This window comes from Peromyscus maniculatus, chromosome 5, assembly GCF_049852395.1.
Source record: "Peromyscus maniculatus bairdii isolate BWxNUB_F1_BW_parent chromosome 5, HU_Pman_BW_mat_3.1, whole genome shotgun sequence".
Lineage (NCBI taxonomy): Eukaryota > Metazoa > Chordata > Mammalia > Rodentia > Cricetidae > Peromyscus > Peromyscus maniculatus.
This window is the reverse complement of record NC_134856.1, coordinates 143,347,832-143,373,839: the sequence shown is the minus strand read 5'-3', so window position 1 is coordinate 143,373,839 and position 26,008 is coordinate 143,347,832. Positions and strand designations below refer to the sequence as shown.

Genomic DNA, 26,008 nt, shown 5'->3' with positions numbered 1-26,008 from the left:
TGGGATTAAAGGCTGGCTTTCTGGGATTAAAGGCGTGTCACCATGCTTGGCTATTTCCAATGTGGCCTTGAACTCACAGAGATCCAGAGGGATTTCTATCTCTGGAATGCTAGGATTAAAGGTGTGAGTGCCACCATTTTCTAGCCTTTGTATCTAGTGGCTGTCTGTTCTCTGACCCCAGATAAATTTATTAGAGTACACAATATTTTGGGGAACACAATACCACCACGGAGACTGAAAATGAAAGGATGGTTGCCAAAAGACAGCAAAAGTAGCTGTGTGTGTGTGTGTGTGTGTGTGTGTGTGTGTGTGTGTGTGTGTTTTATAAGAGAAGATAAAGGATATTACAGAAGGATAAAAGGATCAGTTCACCAGAGATTTAAGTTATAAACATTTGTATTTAGAACAGAATGCCACAGGTACAAAGCACACATTGATAGACTGATGGGAAAATAAATATAAGAAGAATTTTGACACTCCACTTTGAGTAATGGATTGATTTTTCAGAGTGAAGAACAGTAAGTAAATAGGACCTAGGGTGGTGATAAGGGCCAGTTGAGATGTACAGAGTGTACCCCACATAATAATAATAATAGAATGCACACTTTTCTCTTAGAGCCTTCTCCAGGATAGGCCATATTTTGGATCACAAAACATGCCTTAAGAAATTGAAGAATGAAGTCATACCAGCCCTACATTTTTATCACAGTAAAGTGAAACTAGAAATCCATACAAAAGGAAAACTGGAAAGTTCACTAATATGTAAATTAGCACATTTTAAAATAGCTGATGATCAAAGAAATCATAAATTTAGAAAAATACCTTAAGAGAAATGATGGTGAACATACCACATACCATCACTTTGAGCATTTATCCAAATTGCTCTATTAACAATAAAAACTCTGGAGTCAGATATTGGGGTAAAACCTGATAGATCCAAAGAGCGGTGGAGGAATGATCAGCTGAACCTCTTCTCTCTACACAGATAGAAAAAGCCTTCAAATCTCTCTAAGCTCCTCCCTATCTCTTCCTGTGCCCCTTTATCTGGATCCTCCAAAATATCTATGGCTAATTCTGGTCAGCCAGTCATTCAACCCTTGAGTCAAGGTTAACTTTATTAGCAGTCTTGGAGTATCTCAATGTGAACAAATATCCTGCAACAACCAATTGCAGGTTGTGGCAAAAGTACAAGAAAGTTAGTAGCAGTAAATTCGTTTAAAAAGAAGAAAAGAGCTCAAGTGGACAACAGCTAACCTGAAGTTAGGAAGAGGCAGCAGTTTAGTGCTGTGGGGTGGTCTGTATGTCAAATGCTCTGATTGGTCAGTAAATAAAACACTGATTGGCCAGTGGCCAGGCAGGAGGTATAGGTGGGACTAACAGAGAGGAGAAATGAGAGAACAGGAAGGTGGAAGGAGTCACTGCCAGCCACTGCCATGACAAGCAGCATGTGAAGATGCCAGTAAGCCATGAGCCACGTGGCAAGGTATAGATTTATGGAAATGGGTTAATTTAAGCTATAAGAATAGTTAGCAAGAAGCCTGCCACGGCCATACAGTTTGTAAGCAATGTAAGTCTCTGTGTTTACTTGGTTGGGTCTAAGTGGCTGTGGGACTGGCAGGTGACAAAGATTTGTCCTGACTGTGGGCAAGGCAGGAAAACTCTAGTTACAGTTTAGAGCAGAAGTCAACAATAGGGAATAATAAATACAAATAAAAATAAAAACCAAGACGTTTATGGGACTTAGATGCTGGGGGGGGGGCGTGTTTTGCTTTTGTTTTTGTAAAGATTGAGATAAGGAAAGGAGAGAGAAAACTTGAGGAGCAGAGTCCAGAAGTAAGCGGCTCCATTGGTGATGGGCTGTGAGATGCCACTGAACAACTGTATGCCAGTGTCTGGGATGGCCTAGCAATGGAGACTGTTCTACAGGTACACAGCCTAGAGATGAAGTCTTTAAGAAGTAAAAAACTGAGCAGATTTCTAACTAGTGAAGAGATTAAGTCAGCTTCTCATAACCTTCCAAAAAAGTCCCAGAGATCAGAAGGCTTCACTGGAGAATTCTTTCAAGCATAAAAAGGGTTAACAATCCTTTCAAACTCTGCCAACATCCTGGAGAAGAGGGACACTTTCAAATTAATTTATAAGGCTAGCCTTCTCTGAACAGCACAAACACAGCTATCTTAAAAAAAAAAAAAAAAGGGTTGGTTGACATTCTTGGCAGATATGGGTGAGCAGTAGGTGTATACAGAGGATCTTAGCTCCACAGTTACCATGGAAATGCAAACCAGAACTTCATAGCACTTTATACAGATAAAGAAAGGTAAAAGGGAGCTGGGTGTAGTGTTTTATACCTTTAATTCCAGCACTCAAGAGACAGAGGCAGGCAGAACTTTGAGTTTTGAGCTTTAGGCCAGCCAAGGCTACATAGTGAGACTATGTCTAAAAAAAAAAAAAAAAAAAAAGTGTAAGGAAAGGAAGCTTTAGTTAGGAGGCAGTGCTGTGTTGTTGAGACTGTGGAACATTGCCATTATGCACTGTGAGTGAGCGTGCAAGTGGTGTAGCTACTGTAGAAAAAGCCATGGTGGTTCATTAAAAAAGAAAAGTGGATCTGGTATGGTGGTGTGTGCTTGCACTCTCAGTACTTGGAAGGTGGGAGTCTAAGGATTCAGAGTCCAAGGCCGACTGTGACTACGAGACCTGGTCTTAAAACAGCAAGTAAATAGAGTTACCATGTGACCAATTCTACTTCTGCTTATATATTCAGAAGAGTTGAAAACATCTCTAAAAGATAATTTGCAAACCTAGATTGGTTGTGTTTTTCATGCTAGCCAAGAGATAGAAGTAACCTGTGCACCTTGTTAGATGAAAGCATGGCATAGCCACAACTAAATTTTAAAAAGGAAATTTAAAAAAAGGAAAGTCCTGTTGAGTGTTATACCATGGTGTACCTGAAGGGCACTGCACAGTGAAATGAACCAACCGTCAAAGACAAATACTGCCTTCCATTCACTTGCAATATCTAAACTAGGCAGTCTCTTAGGAAGTAGAAGGGTGGTTGCCATGGTTTGGGAGAAAGGGAGCAGGAGTTTTGGGGTGGTATAGAGCTTCAGTTTTGTAAAATGTGGAAGTTGTGGAGACCTTTTGCTGAGATGATGCATCCATCTGATGGTGCAGAGCAGCCTGCATTGCTGGTAGGTAAATAAATGGACATGAACTTTAGAGAGCAGTTTGTGTTTCTTGAAAGTTTGGGTTCCCTATTGACCTCTCTGCCAGTGCTCTTTGCTTGGCTTGCCTCTAGTAATTGTGTGGGAGATATGGGTTAAGGTATTGATTCCAGCTGTCAGGAAAGTGTGCTGTGGACTTCATACAGTTACAGATTTCCTGGATGTTGGCAGTCCCATGGTATTTGCTGTCCCTGCTTCCTTTTTGTTGGAAATGGCATTTCTGTTTGCACTTTCTTCGAAACAGTGGATAGAAAAGAAGCATCTATGGAAGCCCACTCACAGGCCGCTGTGCTGTGATGACCTAGCAGCTTGTCTTAGCTTCAGATATTCACCTGCACCTGAATTCAGCTCCTGGCTAACTCTTACCTTTTATGGTACCTCTTGGTAAGGTTTTGGGGCTGTGGTATTTCCCTTCAAATGTTCCCATTTACCTGTCAATTCAGGCTTTTCTCACAATGTATGGATCACTGAAAGCCTTCATTTTGCAGTATTAAGTATAATTTTTTCCTCATTTTTAGAAGTTATGAGTACAGCAAAGTGATTGCATGGCCATCCCTATTCATTCTCTTTTCTATTTTCATCTCATTTTCTCTGACTAGGTAGGAAGTTAGCATTCTCCTCAATGGTCTTGCAATGTAGTCACCTAGCTCTCTATAATTCCTGTGTCAGAACCAATCTTTGGTGTGGTCCATCCAGGTGAAGTAAAGGGACCCATGCTTTTGACATCTTGGTATACTCTGGCTAGAGGAAAACTGTTGGGCACCCTGAAGCCTTCAGAGCTAGGTATCTGTGGTGGTGTGAATCAGAATGGCCCCATAGGCTCATATATTTGAAAGCTTAGTCATCAGGGAGTAGCACTACTTGGGAGGGATTGGGAGGTGTGGCCTTGGTGGAGTTGATATGGCCTTGTTGGAGGAAGTGTGTCACTGAGGGGTAGGCTTTCAAGCCTAAGCCAGGCCCAGGGTCTTCTCTCTTCCTGCTGCCTTTGGATCCAGATGTACAACTCTCAGCTACTTCTTCAATATCATGTCTGCCTGAGTGCGCCATGCTTCCCACCATAAGGATAATGGACTAAACCTCTGAAACTGTAAGCAAATCCCAGTTAAATGCTTTCTTTTATAAGATTTGCCTTGGTCATGCTGTCTTTTCACAGCAATAGAACAGTGACAGAAGTTAGTGCCAGGGGGTGGTTGTTTGCTGTGACAGGCCTGACTGTGCTTGTTGACAGAATGTGGACTTGGGGACTGTGAATTAGGAAAGCAGTTCAACTTTTTAAGTGGGGCTTAATGGGCCACTAGTGAGAGCATGAAAGAGAGCGGTGCTGAGAGCAATGTAGATTATGACAACCTGGCTCAAGAGGTTTCATAGGACAAGAGTATAGGTATGTGACCTAGAGACGATTCTTGTGATATTTTGGAAAATAATGTGGCTGCTTTCTGTCCTTGTCCAAAAAATCTGCCTGAGAATAACTTGAAGAGTTTTAGATTAATAGCAATGCCAGAGGAGATTTCAAGACAGCCTAGCATTGACTGTGCCATGTGGTTATTAGTGGTCACTCTTATGCAAATCTATAATGAAAAGGAACAAGCCAATGAACAGCATCCCTCCATGGCCTCTGTATCAGCTCCTGCCTCCAGGTTCTTGCCATATTTGAGTTCCTGTCCTGACTTCCTTTGACGATGAAGAGTGATTTGGAAGTGTAAGCCAAAAAATCCCTTTCCTTTCCAAGTTGCTTGGTCATGGTGTTTCATATAGCAATAGAAACCCTAAGACAGCATTAATTCCTAGTGACAGTCTAAAGACTTTAGGGTGACATACTAAATTCCTACTTATTTTGTTTTGTTGATGAAGTTCTGTAGTGCTGTGTCATCTGTGTTTTTATAGTCGATAGGTTTTCGTGATCTGCTAGGTGTGCACAGACTCTTCTCCTATGTGCTCACCCTCCCTGCAGTGCCTTCTTCTTCCACACCTCGTTCCCAGATGGCAGTTCCCCCAGCAGCAGCCTCTTCCACAGTGCTCCACTTAGTCTTTCTCCAACTCACCATTATGGGGATTTATGTTCTAAATTAATATTTTTTAGTTAATCTTCTGAGATGTTAAAAAGAGGTGTTCATTCTCAGTTGCAAGTGTCCTGAAATCTCAGACTCTTTGAGCTTACATAGAAAGATAAGAGAAAGAAGAGCTGTGCTTATGTGACTCTGGATTATAGGTGGAATTTTTTGTTGGGACTGCAATCAGCTTTGTTCTGCCAGCCACTTTCCAAATAACCACTCAGAGACTTATTAATTATAAGTAGCTGAGACTTATTACTAACTAGCTCTTACAACTTAAATTAACCCATATTTCTTATCAACCCTCTGCCACGTGGCGGTACCTTTATTAGCATGGCATGTTCATCTCCTGCTCCCTCTGCATCTGGCTGGTGACTCCTCTGACTCTGCCCTCCTTCTCAGTGTCCTTAGTTTGGTTGTCACGCCTATACTTTCTGCCTGGCTACCACCAATCAGCTCCTTTATTAAACCTATCAGAAGGCACCTTGGCAAAGACACATCTTCACAATGTACAAAAAGATTATAACATTTCCCCCTTTTGTCTAATTAAAAAAGGTTTTAACTTTAATAGTAAAACTATATGTAACAAAAGGAGTTATCAAGTAAGAATTATAGTTACAATATCCAGTCAATTTATATTTGGCAAAATTAGAAAAAAATACACTATTATCTATTTTTGTGATTCTAAAATTTTATACCTAATTTACTTTTTATCATAACTAATGAAAACTCTAAGTTTAATTATTTAGTCTTTAACTCCATCAAAGACCCCAGAAGGTGAAATGTTATCTAATGACAGGGACATCTGGCTACCTGGATACTCACCCGAGGTTCTTCTCTAATGTTGGGGCATCCAACTTTGGCCTACAGGCCTTGTACATCTGACAGACATTTATGAGAAGCAGGGAACTTTGAAGGACTGTCCTACCTTGTCTTGGCAAAGTTTGATGGTTGTCTTTTTTTGTGTCTTGCTGGTCCGGTTTGAACAGTAACTGTCAGCAAATTGAAGCAAGGGCAGTTTCTTTGCCCACATGGCTAGCTTTTGCCATAAAGAAAGGAAACTCCATATGGAGTTTCTTCAATGCCCATTATCTTATTTGAAATAAATGGATGATGTCAGGAGCAGACATGTCTCACTGTCATGCAAAGCCTTAGGTATTAAACATATTAAATGCCATATTCTGTTGGTCTTTGAAGTGTTTGAAGACCATCTATCTATCTATCTATCTATCTATCTATCTATCTATCTATCTATCTATCTATCTATCTAAATATATCTGTATATGACCTTGAAATCATACTTAACATGAATATAAGTTTGACTATTATAGATGACTATTAATCTGTATTTCTTAATTATACATTACATTTTAAAATTAGTTGCATAAGCACAATACCCCAAATAGGAGTAGAAACATACATATAGTAAAAACTTTAAATTTGTATCAATAAACCAAAACCTATACCACTGTAAGGTATTTTGAGATTAATATTTATTTTTTGATTAAGGTAGATTCAATAATCTAACCTTTTATCCTATCATTTCTATATCCCCCTTTTTTCTTTTCACAACAAGATCCCTGAATCTCATCTCCCTTGTTTAGCTTTTTTTTTTCTGACCATTACCAATAACAAGTTGTAACCCCCCTTAAATATTAGCAAACATCCATAACCAATATTTTGGGAATGTGGGCATTGTTCTCTAGACTACTTCCTGTTGTCTGGTGATTGCTGGTATCTTTGGGGGAGCTTTGAGAAAATTGAGATAATAATGAAGTCCTGGCTGGAGTAGTCTTTGAGGCTGGATAATCTCAGCCAGCAGCCTTGAAGCTGTTTTGGATGCAGAATTTTGAGGAGACTGTTAGAGAGGCATTTTGAAATGCTGGATCACCTGGGCCATCAATTTTCATTGGTGTTTGGTCCCCTTGTTCTGAAAATACATCAACTTTTAAAGGTAACATATATATCTGTACTAGTACAGGTACAAACTGTGTGTTGTACACAAGTTAGCCAAAGATGATTTTTTGTTTTATGTTTGAGCAGGTAAAATATATGTTACATGTTTGTAGTTTTTTTTTGTTTGTTTGTTTTTAAGGTTTATTTCTTTATGTTTGTAGTCAGGATTTTCAGGGGGTCTTTCTTGATCAAACCTGATCCATATCAATCTGGAATGAATCCAGAGCTTCTCATTTCCTGTGGAAATAAAAACATAACCTTTCCCCCAATGCAACATACCTTTTGACTTAAATTTTGAAGTCAAGATATTTTTTTAAAATATAGATTGGTTTAATCTAGCAGCTTTAATCCAGTGTCTCTTAGCAGCCCAAAAATTTAAAGACAACACAATAACATAGGATCCAGACTCTTGTGTATTTCCCATCTTTACATGGCTTTTTTCTTTTTGGTTTTTCGAGACAGAGTTTCTCTGTGTAGTTTTGGTGGCTGTCCTGGATCTCGCTCTGTAGACCTGTATCTGTATCTGTATCTGTAACTCACAGATATCTGCCTGGCTTTGCCTCCCAAGTGCTGGGATTAAAGGCATATGCCACCACTGCCCAGTGGCTTTTTTCTCTTATATTACTTCCTTTTAAAGAACTTTATTATTTTAAAACTATATATTTCTTTTTTATGACTGTCTATACCTTTTTTCTCTCCCAAGACTATATATATTCTTAAATATACATTTAATATATTCAAATATGCACTTTTAGAGTTTTTTTTCCCCATCTGGATCTGTCTTTACTGAGCATCTGTATTGTTTTTTGATTGCATTAAACAAATCATAAGTTGCTGTCAGCCACTGAAGGTGTAGCCTAGCTTAGTGCATGGCAGTAGTGGATGGTGGCGGGCAGCTGGCTCTTCCCGCAGGCAGCTGCTGGGAGATACATCTTGGTACTGCAGCTGGCATGAGAGACACAAGAGTAGGAAGCTGTGTTTAACTCTGTTTCTGTGCATTTAGAACTGTTTTTAAAGCTTTCTCAGGCTTTATGTGGATTTATGGGCACCATTTGTAGGTGGAGTTTTCGTTGGGACCACCATCAGCTCTGTTCTGCCATTTATTCCTAAATAACCACTCAGAGACTATTAATTGTAAATGCTTGTCCAATAGCTCAGGCTTATTACTAACTAACTCTTACAACTTAAATTAACATATTTCTATTAATCTATGTGCTGCCATGTGGCTCCTGGCTTTACCTGTCCTCTAGCGTGTCTTGCTCCCTCTGTGTCTCCTGGTAACTCTTCTGACTCTGCCCTTCTTCCCAGTGTTCTTAGTCTGGTTTTCCTGTCTAACCTCATCCTGTCAAGCTATTGGCCAGTCAGCTTCTTCACCAAACCAATCACAGCATAATTTACATAGTGTACAGAAGAATTATTCCACAACATTGGATGTTTTCCTTTAGCTGTTTAGCATAGAGCCAAATGAATGTTTGTGAACTTGAATTCTGAGCAGTATAAGAAAGGAACAGTTGTGCTTGTGTGGTGCTGGAAATTTATATATTTTATAGAGTCACACGGATGTTTGTGAAATTGAATCGGGAATGTTCATTGGCCATCCAGAGTCAGTGACTGTCATAAAATCCTCTTCTCTAAAAGACCTGCAGGTGTGAATTTTCTTGTTTCTGAAAGGAGAGAAGGACCGAGTAGGTAGGAAAGACTGTCAGCAATGACCAAGCACTGAACCTCAATGGCTGCAGTTTGTATCTCCTAGCAAGACTGGAAAAGGTCCATGATTAATTTCCTTAACAATTTTAAAGTCATCGGGTAGTGGTGGCACACACTTTTAATTACCAGTACTCTGGCGGTAGAGATAGGAAAATCTCTGAGTTTGAGGCCAGCCTGATCTATAGAGCGAGTTCCAGGACAGCTAGGGATACACAGAGAAACCCTGTCTCAAAAAACAAACCATTTAAAGACTCCTATAAAATTAGGTAGTACTTATATTTACCAAAATGCAGACAGGTCAATAGATAGCCTTCTGAAGGTACTCATGGCGTTTGTGGATCCAGCCCGAGACTTGCCAGAACCTGGAGATCATGTTCAAGGGATAGCTAAGCAGCGCTTTCCAGACTGCATCACACTAAGTGTTGTGCTTGACTCATTGCCAGAGTAGTATTCCAAATCACTTCTGCACAAGAACTGAACTGCAGAGGGCTTGATGCTAAGCACACACCGCTAGAAACATCTTTCCTGTGTGGTTGTCTGTGTCTTCCCAGCTCTCTGCACAAACCATAGTACTACACAGTAAGACAACTGCTTGGAAAGTCCAGAGTGCCATACCTTCTAGCTCTTTGTAGCAAAGACCTGGATAGAATTTAAACATCTGTCATTTAATTGTTAATGACTATGTATCAGCCTCTCAAAGCCCTGGAACTTTTCTGACCATCTTTGTATCTGAACTCATGGCATCAATCTACATTTTATGAAGATTTTGAAACTTGTGAAATGAACTTTAAATAGTCAAGAGATAAAAAGAAGTGGATGCAATTTTATAGATTCAGGTATGAACTAGAAAGTTTGTAGACCACACTGCTCTATGATTTGTACAGCTAAAAACTTGGCAGATAACTTTAGATATAAAAGATAGTGTTATTTTAGTTGTTATTAGTGGTAGCATGGCTATGATGGCCCTGTCAGGTTTGGCAGCTGTCTTTGAAGTGATATCATGGCACCATTTTGCCTCAGGACAGATGTGCGTGGTTGCTATTAAAATGCACATGACAGCACACCTTAAGAATTTCTAGTTTGGGGCTGAGGGAACAGTTTAGTTGGCAAGGTGCTTGCTGTGCAGATAGAAGGACCTGAGTGATCCCCAGCATCCATGTAAAAACCTGGGCATGGTGGTACATGTTTGTGATCCTAGTCCTGGGGAGATGGAGACAGGTGGGTCCCTGAGGCTCATTGGCTGGCCAGCCTAGTCTATTCAGTGAGCCCAGGACCCAGTGAGAAACCTTGTCTTAAAAAACAAGGTAGACACCTGCACACACACCCCACACATGGCTTTTGATTCTTGTCCAAGGCTTTAAGGGGCTAAGTTATTTTTTTATTTTTAATGGACAGGAACAGAATTTCATGGTTTTTAGCTATTAAAAAAACGAGACTTTTAAAAGCTCATAAAAAGACTCAAAGAGTGTGTGAGGCATCAAATTACTTTTTAAAGTCAATCTTCTGATAACAGTAAATGAACTCCATAGAAAGGTTGAATTTCCTTTGAAAACTGTATATTGGCTCAACACACTCTGCAAAAGTTCCTGGGAAAATTGTATCTTATTCAATTATAAAACTCTTTGAGGGGGAAAAAAGAAAAACTATGCTAAGCAGAATTCATTGGAGCAAATGAGGAAGGCTTGAGATGGGTCAGGGTTCCTGGGATGTCAGGCTAGTGCATGCATCCCATGGACTTGGTGGATTTAGTTGGGAGTTACCCATTTCTGTCCTGCACAGGTGAGCAGCTAGGGAGTTGACAGTATTGGCTGTGGAAGGGCATGGGGAGTTGTTTGGGCCCTGGTTAATCAGATATGTCTGCAGATAGCGGTAGAGATAAAGTCCTCCTGTGAGTGCAGGAAACATGGGAATGTCAGTGACTAAAGAAGACCTGGCACACGGTGCTAGAGAAGATCTTTATTGGGCTAGCATGGAGGTCTATCACTGTCTTTTTCAGCAAGAAGACTTTAGGTGTTCAGTTACATGTAACTTTCTGATCTGGACTGTCACTTCTTACCTTTTTCTCTAATAGGATGGCTCCCGAGCGCATGATGTCCCTATCACAAGTTTGTGTCCCTCTTGTTACTCTGCCTGATTTTGAACCACTGGTGGAGGCTCTACTCACCTACCATGGACATGAATCTCAGGAAGTCCTCTCACCTGAGTTCTTCGAAGCTGTAAATGAGGCCTTCTTGTCGTGAGTCCATTGATCTTATCACTCAATTTGTTTTTCCTAGTTGCAGAATGTTGTAGTGTGGAAAAATCAGATGACAATGTACTTAATGTTCTCCCTTTTATTTTTTTATTATATTTATTTATTTACTATTAGCATGTGTAGTGGTCTGAGGACAGCTCACAGGAATTGGTTTTCTCATTACTCCAGCGTGGTACCCGTGACTGCACTCAGGCCATCAGGCTTGGCCGCAAGCCCCTTTCTGCTTGCCATCCCTCACCCCAGCCATCTTATTCCCTTTAATGCTCTTAAAAGTTACTGAAGAGCCCGAGGAGCCTTATATGGGTTGTACTTGCCAATATTTGTCATATATGAAGCCATACCCAGAAATTTAGGAAATGCTTATTAAGCTGGGATGGAATACTTGCCCAGCACGAGGCATAGGTTTGATCTTCAGTCCTTCAAAGGGAGAGAAAGGAGGGAAGAGGAAGGGAGAATATAACTTTAAAAGAAAATTGCTTCATTTGAAAACAGTAATAAAGGGCTGTAGAGATGGCTTAGTAGATAGGAACACTTGCTGAACAAGCATGTCTTCAGATCCTTATCAACCACATAAAAGCTGTACATGGTTATACATACCTGTAACCCAAGCATCAGGGTGTGGAATGAAATAGGTGGATACCTGGGGCTTGTTGGTCAACCACTTTCCAAAGGTCTCAATTAGAGACCCTCTCTCAAGGGAATAAGATGGAGAGTGATAGAACAGGTTATCTATTATCTTTCTCTGGCCTCTGCATGTGTGCATAGAGGTGCACACATCATTGTTGTCATAATACATAATAATAATAGATAATAATAACAATAGTAACAACAAATAGTGATCTTTTATAAGACAGAGATAATCTGTTTGACAGGTAGAACTGTTTTTATGTTTTAAGAGTTTCTTTGCCTGGCATGGAAAGCCATGTTCAGTTTGTGGGATATACTGCTTTGGTGGAAATGCCTATCCCCACACAGATGCGTAATTAGAAAGTCAGTGCTATCATAATAGCCATTGGAGATAAGAGTGATAGTTTGCTTTGACCTTTATTTGAAATGGTCACGCTTTTAAAAGTTAGTTGCAGCGTGGAATCTCAGGTTAATGAGATTTTTATACTCTGTTACATTAAAATCTATTGACCTAGCCTAGGGTGGTGGCTCACTTGGCAAAGTACTTGCCATGCAAGCATGAGTGCTTGAGTCCAGATCCCAGCACCTATGTAGGTAAAGCCCATTGTGGTGGTTTGTACCTGTAATCCTAGGTAAGGCAAGCAGAGACAAGAGGGTCCCTGGGACAGCCTAACCAGATCAGAGGCGCCAGGCCAAGTTGGAGATTTGTCTTAAAAAGTAACTGGAGAGTGATTACAGAAGACATCCAGTGTCTGGCCTCTAGGTGTGCGCGTATACCACACACATGAATGTACACGCATGCCTGTTTTGTAGTTCAGGTCTTGTACCTCTGTGTGGCTTTGTAGCATGATGTGTGGCTCATTTGGAAAATCTCCGTCCTTATGCACATTTTGTCGGTGTTGGCATATTCCATTATATGGTGAAAACTTAACAGCTGCTGTCATCCGTGTTGATGTGTCACACAATGTTAAAAAGCTATCACAAATTTTCCAAGGCTCTAATTTCCTCTTAAAGCTTAAATTTGGGCTGCCAAGATAACTCACTGGGTGAAAGCCGGGCAGCCTGAGTGGATATGTGGAATCCATAGTTGGATGATAGAACTAGCTTCCAAAAAATTGTCTTCTTACTTTCACATAGATGCCATGACTTGTGTACACTGTTACTACACATGTACATAGAGGTAATAACGAAGTAATTTATCTTCAAATAAAGAATATGCCCTGGGATCCTCCTGTCTCTGCCTACCTTGCAGTGGGATTACAGGTACATGCCACTACAAAGGGCTTAAAATCAATAAAATAAACAAAAACACTTCATGCCTATCATGGACCACAAATTCTATCCTTCTTTTTTTCCTTAAAGGTGACCTGGTCACTTTGTTAGTTGTTAAGAAAGTATGTGCCATATAATTACATGAATAACCATTATTGGTGGATTGTCATTCTTTCAAGTCACTGTATGGAATGAAAGTATCACTTGAAGCAAGAGCTCAGACTTGCACAGGAATGCCTCTCTGCAGACAGAACAGGCTGGGCATGGGGCAGTGTGTCTCAAATGTTCTCCTTTACCATGAAGAATTTCTGAAACTCTTCCTAAGAGTGACAGTTAACAAAATCTGTATATTATATCGCCCCATCAAAAATATGTTAGCTTTCCCTGTGAAGGTGCAGGCAAGGGTGAGGGTGCAGTGACTGTCTCTAATCACCCAGGGACAGAGTTTGCCTGCTGTTGCTTTGGCACTGCTAGTGAGTGGTTCAGGAAAACCCATGAGACTCTAGATGGTCACTCAGCACTTTCAGTGTCTATGGCTAAGTTTCACAGACAAGGTCTTTAGTGCTTGGCTGATACTGCCAATCGATGGACCATGGTGCAGCAATTTTAGCAGGGTCTGGAGGGTCACAGCCCAGAGAGACACTAATGAACTGTAGCATCTTTCTATAAATCATTGGATTCATTTTTATTACACTTTTCAATGACCATTGGAAGTCACTGGAGGTCTCTCTGATGCCACAGTGAACTTGCACTGCACTAGCATGTCAGCATGGTGCTGCAGAAGACAGAGGACAGCAAATGCCAGCTGCTGTAAAGCCCAGAGAAGACAGCTTCCCTCAGTCCTGCTCTCATTTGTGTGTACTCGTGCTCTGGAGTAGATGCCGGTGCCTCCTGAGTCAGTGCTCTGATCTGTCGGCTCATCTTCTGACAAAACAGCTATGGGATGGGAGTGCAGATCTTCTAACTCCCTTTGAAAGTCAGCCATCCATTCTTAGAGTAAAGAAGTAGACTATACATTTCATTTTGTATGAAATATGGCAAGTTATAGTATAATGAAAATCATACATTAAAATATGTAACTATAAAACATATACTGCATCTTGATGAAACATTTTATATAAAATATATAATTATCCAAAATAATTGATAAAAATTTAGAAAGCTTTCAAGAATGTAATTTTTTAGATTTATTTTTACTTTAAGTGTATGAATAATGTTTTTCCTGTATGCATGTATGTGCACAATGCATGTGCCTGTTGTCTGCCCTGGAACTGGGGTTATAGATGGTTGTCAGCCACTGTGTGGGTATTGGAGTCAAACCTGAGTCCTTCGCAGGAGCACCACATGTGCTCTCAACCATTGAACCATCTCTTCGGATCCCTTCAAAGGTTTAGGAACACATTATGGAAAAGGAATATTTTCTTGTGTACTTGCCTTTTATTATATTTCCTTGTAGGCACAAAGGAAAACATCAGAGTATTTAAAATACTTATTTTTTTTATACTAATAGGCTTAAAGATTTATATCAGATATATTGAGACTGGCAAAAAGCATAGTAGAAGAAAGAGAATAAACTTTAAGTGAATCTCTGAAAATATATAAAAATTCCCTAAATGTTCTTACCTTTAAATTATTTTTCAAATACAAAAATATACACACACGTTCTTTTGAGTGTCAGAGAAGTAACATTAGCTATCATGGAGTCCCTGTGCAGCCCCTCTGTACACTCCTGAGCATGAGGCCCAGAAGTGCAGCCAGCTGTGGACCACTTGCCCAGCCTGGGTCAGTGGGGAAGGCGGGATGGGGAGGTCTAGGAAAGGTGAACGCCATCAGCATTGTTACAAAATGACTGTGAGCTCACAGTGCCTCCAGTGAGTCTGAACCGCCCTGCCCACAGCAAGGTGCTGTGGACGCCACACTGAGCTGTTGTTGTGACTTCTCTGCATTGTTTGAATCCGTGTTTCTTTCTTACAGAAATTTCTAGATTCTACTCAGTCTTAGAAAATCAGATTCATTCATGCTAAAAATTCAAAGCGTAGATAATGCAATTTTTTTCTCATTGTACATACTACAAGTACAGTGCTATGAATATAGAAGCACACACACACACATATAATGTCCAAAGAACATTGATGTGATTTTAAAATATTACTATGTTCCTTTAATATGTTAAAAAGCACTATGCTTTAAAAAGGTGTTTTATTAGTACATTTTCCTCAATTCTTTATTTAAATGTCTTTAGACAGAAAATGGGAATTGTTAAACATAAGAATTTTTTTTTTCAAAACAGACCTTTAGGGCTGGCAAGATGGCTTAGGGGATAAGAGTACTTTCAGCCAAGCCTGGTGACCCAAGTTCAATCTCCAGATCCCACTGAAGGAAAGACAGAATCAACTCCTGCAGATTGTACTCTGACCTCTATATGTGTTCTGTGGTCTGCCCGTGCCCCCACACAACAAATACTTAAATAATACATAAATGCAAAAAATCTAAAAGCCATATATAATGCCACCAGTACATCTAAAATTGTTTTTAGTTCCTTATCATTACTTTATATCTAATCAGAACCTAAGTTCTTCTGTTTTATAATTTTTTTTTTAAGTTGTTAGAATCAAGAGTTCAAAGCTCTCTATGGTGTTTGGTTCATAAGTTCCTTTTCATTTCTTTCAAGCTGTAGGTTGGTTTTGCAAAGTATCTGTTAAAGTAGTAGGTTACCTTGCTCCGCTTTCAGGTTGCAGAACATTTGGCCATCTCTGGTGTAGTGAAGGATACCAGCCCCCTCCCGCCAGGATGTAGCCCATGCTCAGTTCCTGAATGCAGATGGGCCTGCCTTGCTGCTTTCCATTCTGATCTATTATGTACTCATGTCCTGTTGACATTTTTAGTGGTAGAGTTCAGTTTGTTTATCATAAAATAGGTCTAGTTCTTCTCATTTTTCTTCCTTTGTAGTTTAATGGTGTGTGTGTGTGTGTGTGTGTGTGTGTGTGTGTGTGTGTGTGTGTGTGTGTGTGTGTTGCTTGTTTTACCTTCCATATAAACTCTAAAAGTGATTTGGCCTCTGGAACGATACCTCATGTTATCTGGGGAAGACCTCAGCAAGTGTGTGGGTTGGCCTAGGGAGAACAGCATCTTTGCATGTTTACGGCTTCCTGGCCACCTGTGAGTACACCTGTCTGTCTGTCTGTCTGTCTGTCTGTGATCCAGCAGCAGCATTTGCTGTGTTGCCCCGTGTGTACATTTTAGATTTTTCTTACTCTCTAGCTACTGTCTTTTGTTTTGAAATCTTGGCTGTCATCAGTGGGTCATCTTGTTCATCTCAGGTGTCCTGTTGTATCATTGCATTTGGGAAATGAACCTGGTTCATTTACATTTCCCATATATACCTCTTAACATTTATAGACAATACATCTTTTATTTTCTCTGAAAGCTGATAATCCAGAGAAGGCTAAGTTGTTTAATGTTTTCAAAAAAGGTTAAAAGAAGAACTTTATATGATAGCTCACACTTGTAATTCCAGCGCTCAGGAGACTGAGAAAGAAGAATTGCCACAAATCAAAGCTAACCTGGGCTATACCAAGACTCTATCTGGAAAAAAAAAAATCAACAAACCAAACAAAGTGAAACACCAAATCATAATTTTTATGGTTAAAATCTGAAAAGCCAGGGGCTGGTAAGATGGCTCAAGGGCTAAGAGCACACAGATGCTCTTGCAGAGAACTCAAGTGTAGTTCAGAGCATCCGTGTTGGCAGCTCACACTGCCTGTAACTCAGCTCCAGGGGATCTGATTGATGTCCTCTTCTGGCCTCTGTGGGCGTCTGCACACATATGACACACCCTCATAGACAGACAACCACATACCCATATAAATAAACATGTAAAGTTGAAGTATTTTTTTCTATCTTCAATCCTTCTGTCAAAATTTACTCAGTATGTCTCAATTTTTGAGAAATCTGCCATTACCTTTGTTCTTCATGGATGTTGAGTAATCCTCACCTGCAGTTTTACTGAGTCCTTGAGGCTCTAATGGTTTCCCATTAACTCCCACCTTTCATATAGCACAGCACAGTGGAAGCTCCATTTCTGATTGTAAGGGTTCACTGCCTCTCTGTGTCCAGACTTTTTTTTTTTGACAAGAGTTGGATTAAAGCAGATCTTTGGCATCTTTTGTAAACCCCAATAGTAGTTTCAGAAATTACCAACCAGGAGGCGTGGTGCCCAGAGCACAGGGTGAGGGCCTGCCTGCCCTTGCTCTTGTTTCACTCATGATAGAACATTCTCCCTCAGCAACTAATAAAGTTTATTTGGTTTGGAAAGTTATGTCTACTAATCCACAAGGGACAGACTGTCCAGAAATGCTGGGTGGTCCTCATCATGTCCAATTCCAACAGCCTCAGACCAGCAAGTTAACCTAGCAGCCTCATCAGCTGGAACCTTTCCATGGACGCTTTCCTGTGGAGAGCCCATCCGTCACATGTCCACAAAGGAGGCTGACTCAGTGAGCCGTACAGACTGCTGCTCCACACCCTGTTCCCCTCCCAGCTTGAACAGTTCCCTACATGGGCTGTGTGGTCTCCTAGAAGCCGCAGCTTTCTCTGACCAACATAGCCTTGCCTATGTTCAGCTTCTCAACTGCTTACCACAGCACACGGTGGAATTCCTGTGTTTTATAATTGGCTGGGCGTCTTTTGCCTTGGCTTCCAAATACAGTCACGTATTTCCAGAAATGGGCTGTCTGTTTCCTCTAAACAACTCATACTGGTTCCCCTTTGTGGTTTAGATGACCTAGAGGAACCTTTTAATTTCTTAACTTAAATGTCGAACCTAACATTTTATAAAATTCATCCCTGGGAGTCTCGTCCCAGCATCTGCAAGCTGTAGACTGCCTAAAATCTTTCAGAGGTGAGTTTCATTAATCTATGGAGTGTTAGTAATTGAATGTGTCATGTCCTCTGAACTAAACCCAAATCCAGTGCTTCAGAAACACCGGGGAGCCTGATGACTGCATGCAGAGGTTTCTTTCCCTGTGCTTGAAGCAGATGAAAGAGGAAATGGCTGCATGGCTTCAGTGTTATGACAGAGTAAGGAATATATGTATGGTCTATGTCCAGGCTTATACAACTTTTGTGATTTCCTGAGTGATAGGGGTAAGGGAGCCATCTTTTGGTACAATAAGACTTTTCCAACCATATGTGAGTTTAGGCAAAGGGGTGAGTCTGCTGGGCCCCCAGAGAACTTCAGGATTAGAGCTAGCAGCAGAGCAACCAGCCTTGCTGACCACCAGAACTAGGCATAATTACCAGTGCTGGTGATACATCAGCTCAACCACAGGGCTTGAAAAGCATCCAGGTGAACACAAAGATGTTACAAGGCTGGTGTACCCAGAGAGGGCATAGGAAGCCCAAGACCATCCCCCATGTGTCTTGTGGGTCTCTTCTGTCTGACCATTCCTAGTTGTTTCTTTTATAATGAATTACTGATTATTGTAAGTAGAGTATTGCTGTAAATTCTGATCTGCTTTACCAAATTGTCATACCCAAAGAGGGGATCATGGGATGCTGTTTTTAACCAGAAGACTTGTAGTTTGTGGATGAGTCGCTTACTGATGGCTGCAGTACCCATGGGTAGTTGGCATCAGAGTCAGATTGAAGCAGTGGACATCAGTGTGGTATCCAGAGAGATGGAGAGGAGATTGGCATGCAAGAAAACATCTATGCAGTTGATGAGAGAAGTGTGTAAATACAATTAGCCCCTGGCAGCATGGATGACTAACACCAGCTGACCACATAAGGTGACTGTGTGACATGTGGCAACTGTATGACTATTAAGTCAGAACACAACACCTTTGAGAGTCAGAGGCATTCCTGTTCATAATTATGAGCTTGTCACACACAAGCTGGGGTGTATCTTTACTCCAAGATGGAGGAGACTCAGGTGCTAGTGACATGCTGAGCAGTACCCCACCCAGGCAGTGCCCTCCTGCAAGTTAAAAGCTGGGAGTACTCCCTGGCATGCCTGTAACCCCAGCACTGTGTTTGTGGGCAGAGGAGTATACGGAGAAAGGAGAACTGCTGTGCTAGCTGGCTGCCAGCCTTGACAAAAGAAAGAAAAAACAAAAACAACCATGCACTGTAGGTTCAGGAGTAGACCCTGCCTCAATTCTTTGAAGTAAGGCAGAGAGTGATAGAGGAAGAGATCCGATGTCATCCTCTGGCCTCTGCATACATGAATTCATGGAAATACACACATGTATATATACCACACTGTCAAACATACTTACACTACACAGAAAAGACAGAACACTAAAATAAAGCTACATGAAATGGTTTGGCTGTAGCATAAGGTTCATTGTGCACCAACTGGGTCGCCTCCCATCAAGACTTATATTCACATTTATTGAGTATTCATAGTGTGGTCTGTGATGTGTATTACATGTGTGTTGCTACATTGGATCCTTCTAGCTACTTTTGTTTTACAGATAAGTAAGCTGAGACTATGAAGGGACAGATAACTTCCTTAGGGCTCTGGACTCAGTCCAGGTCTCAGCTTACTTCAGATGTTTAAAACATAGCATGTTTTTTAACTTTATGTCCATATTTCCTGGACATTGAAGGGATTTTATTCAACTCATTTTTCTTTTTTCCCTTTCTTTGATTTGTATTTGTTTATACTTTTGGAAGAAGTCTTCATTTTCTAAGCATTCCACTAAGTTCTTAGGTGGGTGATTGTCACAGTATTTTGCAAATAGGTGCATAAATACTGACTGCTGCCAAGACCATGGTGAGAAGCCTCACATACCTGATGAGTAATTGCCTTTTGAACATTGCTTTTTTTTTTAGGAATCTATTTCTGTTTAACCTTCTGTTTCTGTCTTGCTCAAAGGAAAAAGATCATTCTGCCCACATGCTCTGTGGTCAGCCTCTGGTTTCGGCATCTCCCCAGTCTTGAAAAATCAACGCTGCATCTTTTTGAAAAGCTGTTCTCCAGCAAGAGAAATTGCCTGAGAGAGATGGAGTGCTGTATAAAAGAGTCATTGCTGGTATGTGCTGGGCTTTGGTGACAAGAAAAATCCTTCAGGGAACTGGTGAGAAGAATGTCATTCGTTAAAGAGTGACAGAAGTGACAAGTGTAACCAGAGCAGGGCCTTTAGACTTACCGTCCCTGTTTCGTTAGGAGCATCTAATGCTTCCTCGGGTTAGAAGTGTCCTAATTTACACTGGTGTGTATTGGCTCCACCCACCTCCTGATGCTGTTCTGTATTTGCTCTGTTCCACCACATTGCCCCATTTCACAGGAGAAAACAGACAGGCCATGTCCTTACCTATGGCATGTGCAGAATATAGTTCCCAGGGGTCTGAACAGGCCAGAGATGCAGAATGGGCTTTTAAAAATTACTGTTTCTCATTTTAACATGAGGAACATGTGCTTAAAACAGAGGATCTTATAAGGGAGAGAAAAAAAAAAACAGTTAATACAAACTTAGAAAGTGAACTTACAGCTCTTCATGAGGAGAAAGTAGAGTATTCAAGAGAAACAAACAAGCTCAGAAGAATGCTTAAAGCAGCAAAACCAGTTGGACTTGTGTAAGTTTTCTTGTGGGTGAAGCTCCTGCATGCAGAAGCTCCCACCTCCTCAAGAGCCCTAAGGTCTTGGGATCAGCGGCCACAAGTGGTCAGGGTCTGGCCAGTCAGAATGTCTGCCTTTAGTGGGGTTAGTGAGGTTCTCTAAGAACCAGTGTCCCCAGGGGAAAAAAAACTAAAACTACACATCACACAGTATCTGGTGACAATTTCTCCCTAAGAATCATGTTTTCCCTAATGAGGGCAAGACCTCTTCTTTATTCCAGTGACAGGTTGAGATGAAAATATTTTTCAAATGAACTGCTTTCTGGTAAGATACACAAAAGAAGAATAAGCAAAATGTATGTGAGTGTTGGTGTGTGTATCTGTGTAAAGCAAACTAAACTGAGCACCATGGTTCACTGACGTGTTCCAGCTACTCAGAAGACACAAATGGGGGTCAGTTGAGCCCAGTTTAAAACCAGTTTGGCTGGGTGAGCAAAGGTGCTTGTCGTCAAGTTTGGCAACCTGAGTTCAATACCCAGGACCCACAAGGTGGAAGGAGAGAACCAACTACCACAAGTTGTCCTTTGACCTCCCCACACATGCTATGACATGTACCCCCCCCCCCCCAGTGAATAAAATATAATTAAAAAACACCCTGGGTAACATAGCAAAACCACATTAAAAATATGAAAGAGATTTACTGTGTACAGAGTGCTAATAAACCAGCCAGTGTCCACAAAAGAAACTGCCCACCTCTGCTCCAGGAGACCAGTTCCTTTAAGCAAAGGCCCAGATTTTGGTGAAGTCCTCAGTGAATTTAAAGGGCTTGTTCACTCAGGCAAGCCTCCAACCGCCAGTGCCTGTTCAGTGTGCACGTTTGCAGGGCAGGCCATGGTGACTTGTGTTTCAAATGCAGTCTGCAGGCACCAGTATTTCCTCTTCTAGAAGGTGTTTTATCTCAGTTTCCTAGTGTCAGGTTTTGGAGTGAAAGGTCCAGGACACTGACTGTCTCATTTGCATATCCACACACAGTTTTCACCCAGCATGGTTACAGAGAGGAGTTTGTGCTGTCAGAGCAGTCACGTGAGTCCTATTAAAAGTTGAAGTCCAGGTGGTGGTGGCGTATGCTTTTAATCCCAGCACTTGGGAGGCAGAGCCAGGCAGATCTCTGTGAGTTCGAGGCCAGCCTGGGCTACAGAGTGAGTACCAGGACAGGCTCCAAAGCTACACAGAGAAACCCTGTCTCAAACAAACAAACAAGCAAAAAAGTTGAACTTGAGCTGGGCATGGTGATGCACAGCTTTAATCCCAGCACTCAGGAGGCAGAGGCAGCTGGATCTCTGTGAGTTCTTGAGGCCAGCCTGGGCTACCAAGTGAGTTCCAGGACAACCAGGGCTGTTACACAGGGAAATCCTGTCTTGAAAAACAAAAAACAAACAAAAAAAAGTAGAACTTACTATGTTTCAGGAATCATAATGTGGCTAAAGAGCAGGGCAGTACAGGTGCAGTGGCATTCCCTTACAGGAACCTCAGGAGTCTCCTCTGTGTTCTCAGTGGCTCTTGTGGCCTGGGGTGCCTGATGGAGGCAGTGAGTTCCCACAGCAGTGCAGGATAGTGACAGCTCAACTCAGTGGCCAGGAAACTGGAAGGGCATGTATCTGCCTTGGTCATGGCCCAGACTGAGGAAGGTGCTGAGACTGCCTGGCTGTCCTGCATGGTTGAAATCTCTGTTCAGATTGGAGACTGTAAGGAATCAGTCATAGGGCAGCAGTTGCTCTTTCACATGTATGTACATATGTATGTACATTTGCATACATGATTGCTACTGCTTACCACTTTGAAAAGTTATATAGAATCTTAAGGCTAGAAATAAGAGTGCAGCTTCCTTAAAGATCTTGTAGATCATTCTAGAAGCCCTCTGATAGCCCCTTCCAGGTGAAGGTAGTAAGTTAGTTTGTCTGGTAAATGTCTTTATTTCTAAATTAAATGTGCACATTGCGACTTATTTATCTCTGCTCTGCCTTGCTTTCAGTGCACAACGATGACACTGGGTTATTGCTTTCAGACTGCGTATAACCATCCTTTACATCATCCCTCAGTGGAAAGCTTCCCATGCCCTGGACTGTCTGTGACTGTTGATGTTATGAGTTCTTCTCTGAACCTTGTCTGTTACCTAGAGCCTTCAGCCTAAGCCATCCTTAGGTGGACACAGGAAAGTGCTCCTCCCATAGACATTGTGTTGAGGAAACCTCAGACTGGTTGGCCGTAACCTTCCTCATCAAGGAGCTTAGAAGCACTTTATCAGGATCATGTGTGGGGAGCTTCAGAGCTTTATTATGGTTGAGGAGGGATTTGAGGGGGTGTTATTTGCTTTAATTTATTGTGGCATTACCAGGATGTGACCTCTCTATGCCTTGTGGTTCATGGAGGTAATTACAATGTAGACAACAAGCTGGAAGCCGCTGATTGGCTTAGGCAGTTCTTTTCCACCATATTGAACCCACAGAGCAGAGCTCAGCAGGATAGAATAAGCCCGTGACCTGCCTGAATGATTACAGGGGTAACTTGAAGAACCTGCTTCCTAATTACATCATCTGATTCATTTATCGCAGTGCAGCATCTTCTAGCATTGACAGGGGCATTCGCAGTATCAGATCTGTAAGACTCAGCTCGACTGCGGCATTTTGCTGCCCAAGAAACCTGATGCCAATTGCATTAGCGCTGGATTCTGACAGTAATTAAAGTGTGATGGTCTACATAACTTACGTTTTGTGTGGAACACTGTTAATTATATTCCCATCTCTTGGGACTATCCAAAATGATTCCTGGAAATTCTATAGTTACACAGATATAGCAAAAACAAAAGATAAAAGTGCTATGCAAAGTATAATGACCTCCCTGAATGTCCTTTGGCCTTTCAGAGACTTCAGAGGCCTGGAAGTTTCTGGTAAGACAATGAATAATAAGAGACTAGTCTGACGTTGCCTTAATTCTGCATGAGATGTGTGTGTATGCACATGTGTGTGACTTGTGAAATAAAAATACATTCCCAAACCTGTTTATGTGTGAGGTTCAACCTTTGGCTTCTCTACTCTGGATTGTCCCAGATCATGGCTGCCTGCCATAGTTGCTGGCCCCAGATAGATCAGAGTATTAACCCCAGTTTGTCATTTACTGTGCAGACTAAAAGTTTCAAAAACAGATGGTCTTGTGTTTCCTTTGACAGAGCAGTCACCAGGAGACCATAATCCGTAGCCTCAGACCTGACCTTAAAAACTGACGTCAAGAGAAGTAGTGAAAGCCACTTGCTAATTATGCAGCCCTTTTGGCACTGTGCTCTTTGCCCAGGCTGGCCTTGGATCAAGGAGGCCGTTTTCCTGTTAGAGTTCTGTGTGTGGAGCCCAGAAAGCTATTGTTTAGGTCCCCAATTTGAATGAAAAGGGCTGGCTGGATGGCAGGGTGGCCTGTGTTTGGCTGCTACACTGTGCTACGTGCCAGAGCCGGGGGCACCGTGGTTCCCATGCCCTCCTGTACACTCCTTCGTGGGCTGACCCGCCTGCTGGAAGCCACCACTTTGGGGCCTAGGAGAGCTGCCCCAAAGAGGGGGTGCATGGGAGGTGGGAGGCAGGAGGTAGGGTAGGGCTTTTGTTTTACTCTGATCTTAAGTCAGAGACTATCCCTCGTTAGTTATTTTACTTAGAAGAGTTGGTAGCTCAATAAAAAGTACCTTTGTGTATTTGAGCTCCAGACATCTCAGTGTATTTCTCCTATTGGCTAGGAAGTGTCTTTGTTCTCATTCTTCAGAGAGCAGTCACTGTGACTTCAGAAGGAGAAACTTCCCAGAAAACCCCTGCCCAATGCTATCGCTAAAATACAATGAAAGGGGTAACTCCTGTCCTCAATGACGTTGTTGATTTTTTGTGCATGAATAGCTTCCTCTTGTGTTCTAGTATTTTCATTAGTGTTCTTGAAGTACTTCCTGCTTGAGCTCTGATGTGATACATGAAATTAAACCAGAGCTGGAGTAGAAGACTTAGCCTTGGTGGACCATAGGAGTGTTGTGGGGCTTCTGTCTATGCTGCACTTTCCAGTGTCAGCCTCAGGAGGGCACCAGATGCCCCAATATATTGTCTCCAAAGAAAGCCAAGGATGCAGGATAATCTTCATTCTTGGGGTTGCAGGCCTTGTAGCTACTGGAAGGTAGTGGGGAAAGAGGACCACAGACAGATCACAAAAAATAGTGGACCATGGCAGTCCCTCCCACACAGAGGTCAAGTTGAACAGCAGTGGGACCTGAGAAATTTCCTTTGAGTGTAGGTGCACAGGGACCAGAGCCGGAGAAGTTTGTCCATTATGCAGAGCTGGGCATCCCACAGTGTGCACCCCCCTTCTCTGTCCTGACATTGAGACCTCACGTAAACTTACAACATAAGAGCACATTTGGTACTTGTTAAGGTTTTAAGCCCAAGAATGACAGATTTATCACTAATTAAACAATAATTGCATTATGGGGTACTGAAAAATCGCTTGTGGTATAAACAACATCTGGCAAAGATTAAAAAGAACACTCAAATTTGTTGTAAGAAACAGGAATCTTTTAAAACAAAATAGATTCTAAAATGTGAAAGGGTTATTTAGTTTTATGTTTAACATTTTAAAAATAGAAAAGAAAATGCCGTAATGAAAGTATATATTTATAAAAATGCCTTATTACACGATAAATGTGAAGTTTTTTTTATATATAGGTAGTTTTTTAAAGCGAAATCATTTTTTAACTCAGTAAAAGAGTTTATTGTTGAAGCTTATGAGGAATATTCCTTTAGGAAAGGCTTTTCTTTTTGTTTTGTGTGGATTTGTCTCTCATAGTCCCCTTCTAACTCGTGTCTGTATACAGAGGGTGTCTTGTCAGTAGAGCAGGGGTGACTCGATGAGGGTGGGCTGCCCTTCCCATGTGCAAATTGAAGGGGAAACTTCTCAGTTGATTTTCTCAAATGACTATTTTCTGAGTAAAGCATCAAACAATATTAAAATGAATCCATCCTGAACTACTGAACTTGAGCCTGTGCAATAGAAGACTTGTGACTTTCATTCTTCCTGATCCTTCATTGTCTTTTTCTGAGAGGTATTCACTTTTCTCTGTGAATCACCTTATGAGTTTCCTTTCTTGTTCTCTGTCTCTCTCTCTCTGTCTCTCTCTCTCTGTCTCTCTCTGTCTCTCTCTCTCTCTCTCTCTCTCTCTCTCTCTCGTGCATTCACATGCATGCACATGTGTGTACACACATGTACACACATACACACAATCGGAAAACAATTGATAGAAAAAGTGTGTCCTGTTCTTGAGAAATGTGCTGTGAGTT

At 41.4% G+C, this 26,008-nt stretch overlaps 1 protein-coding gene across 6 annotated transcripts in view; it reads left to right on the top strand.

The window, feature by feature from the left end:
* Fancc (FA complementation group C) overlaps positions 1-26,008 on the top strand; it is a 184,035-nt gene that overhangs the window by 123,671 nt on the left and 34,356 nt on the right. For 5 of the 6 annotated variants that reach the window (XR_013051712.1, XM_076573540.1, XM_006981726.4 and 2 more), the window contains exons 7-8: positions 11,007-11,171; positions 19,969-20,125. Coding sequence is in view for 5 of the 6 variants with exons in the window: in XM_076573540.1 (XP_076429655.1) it covers positions 11,007-11,171; positions 19,969-20,125 (322 nt within the window). In the remaining variant the exon portion in view is untranslated. The remainder of the gene's footprint in view (positions 1-11,006; positions 11,172-19,968; positions 20,126-26,008) is intronic. The other variant, XM_076573541.1, reaches the window with a different exon arrangement.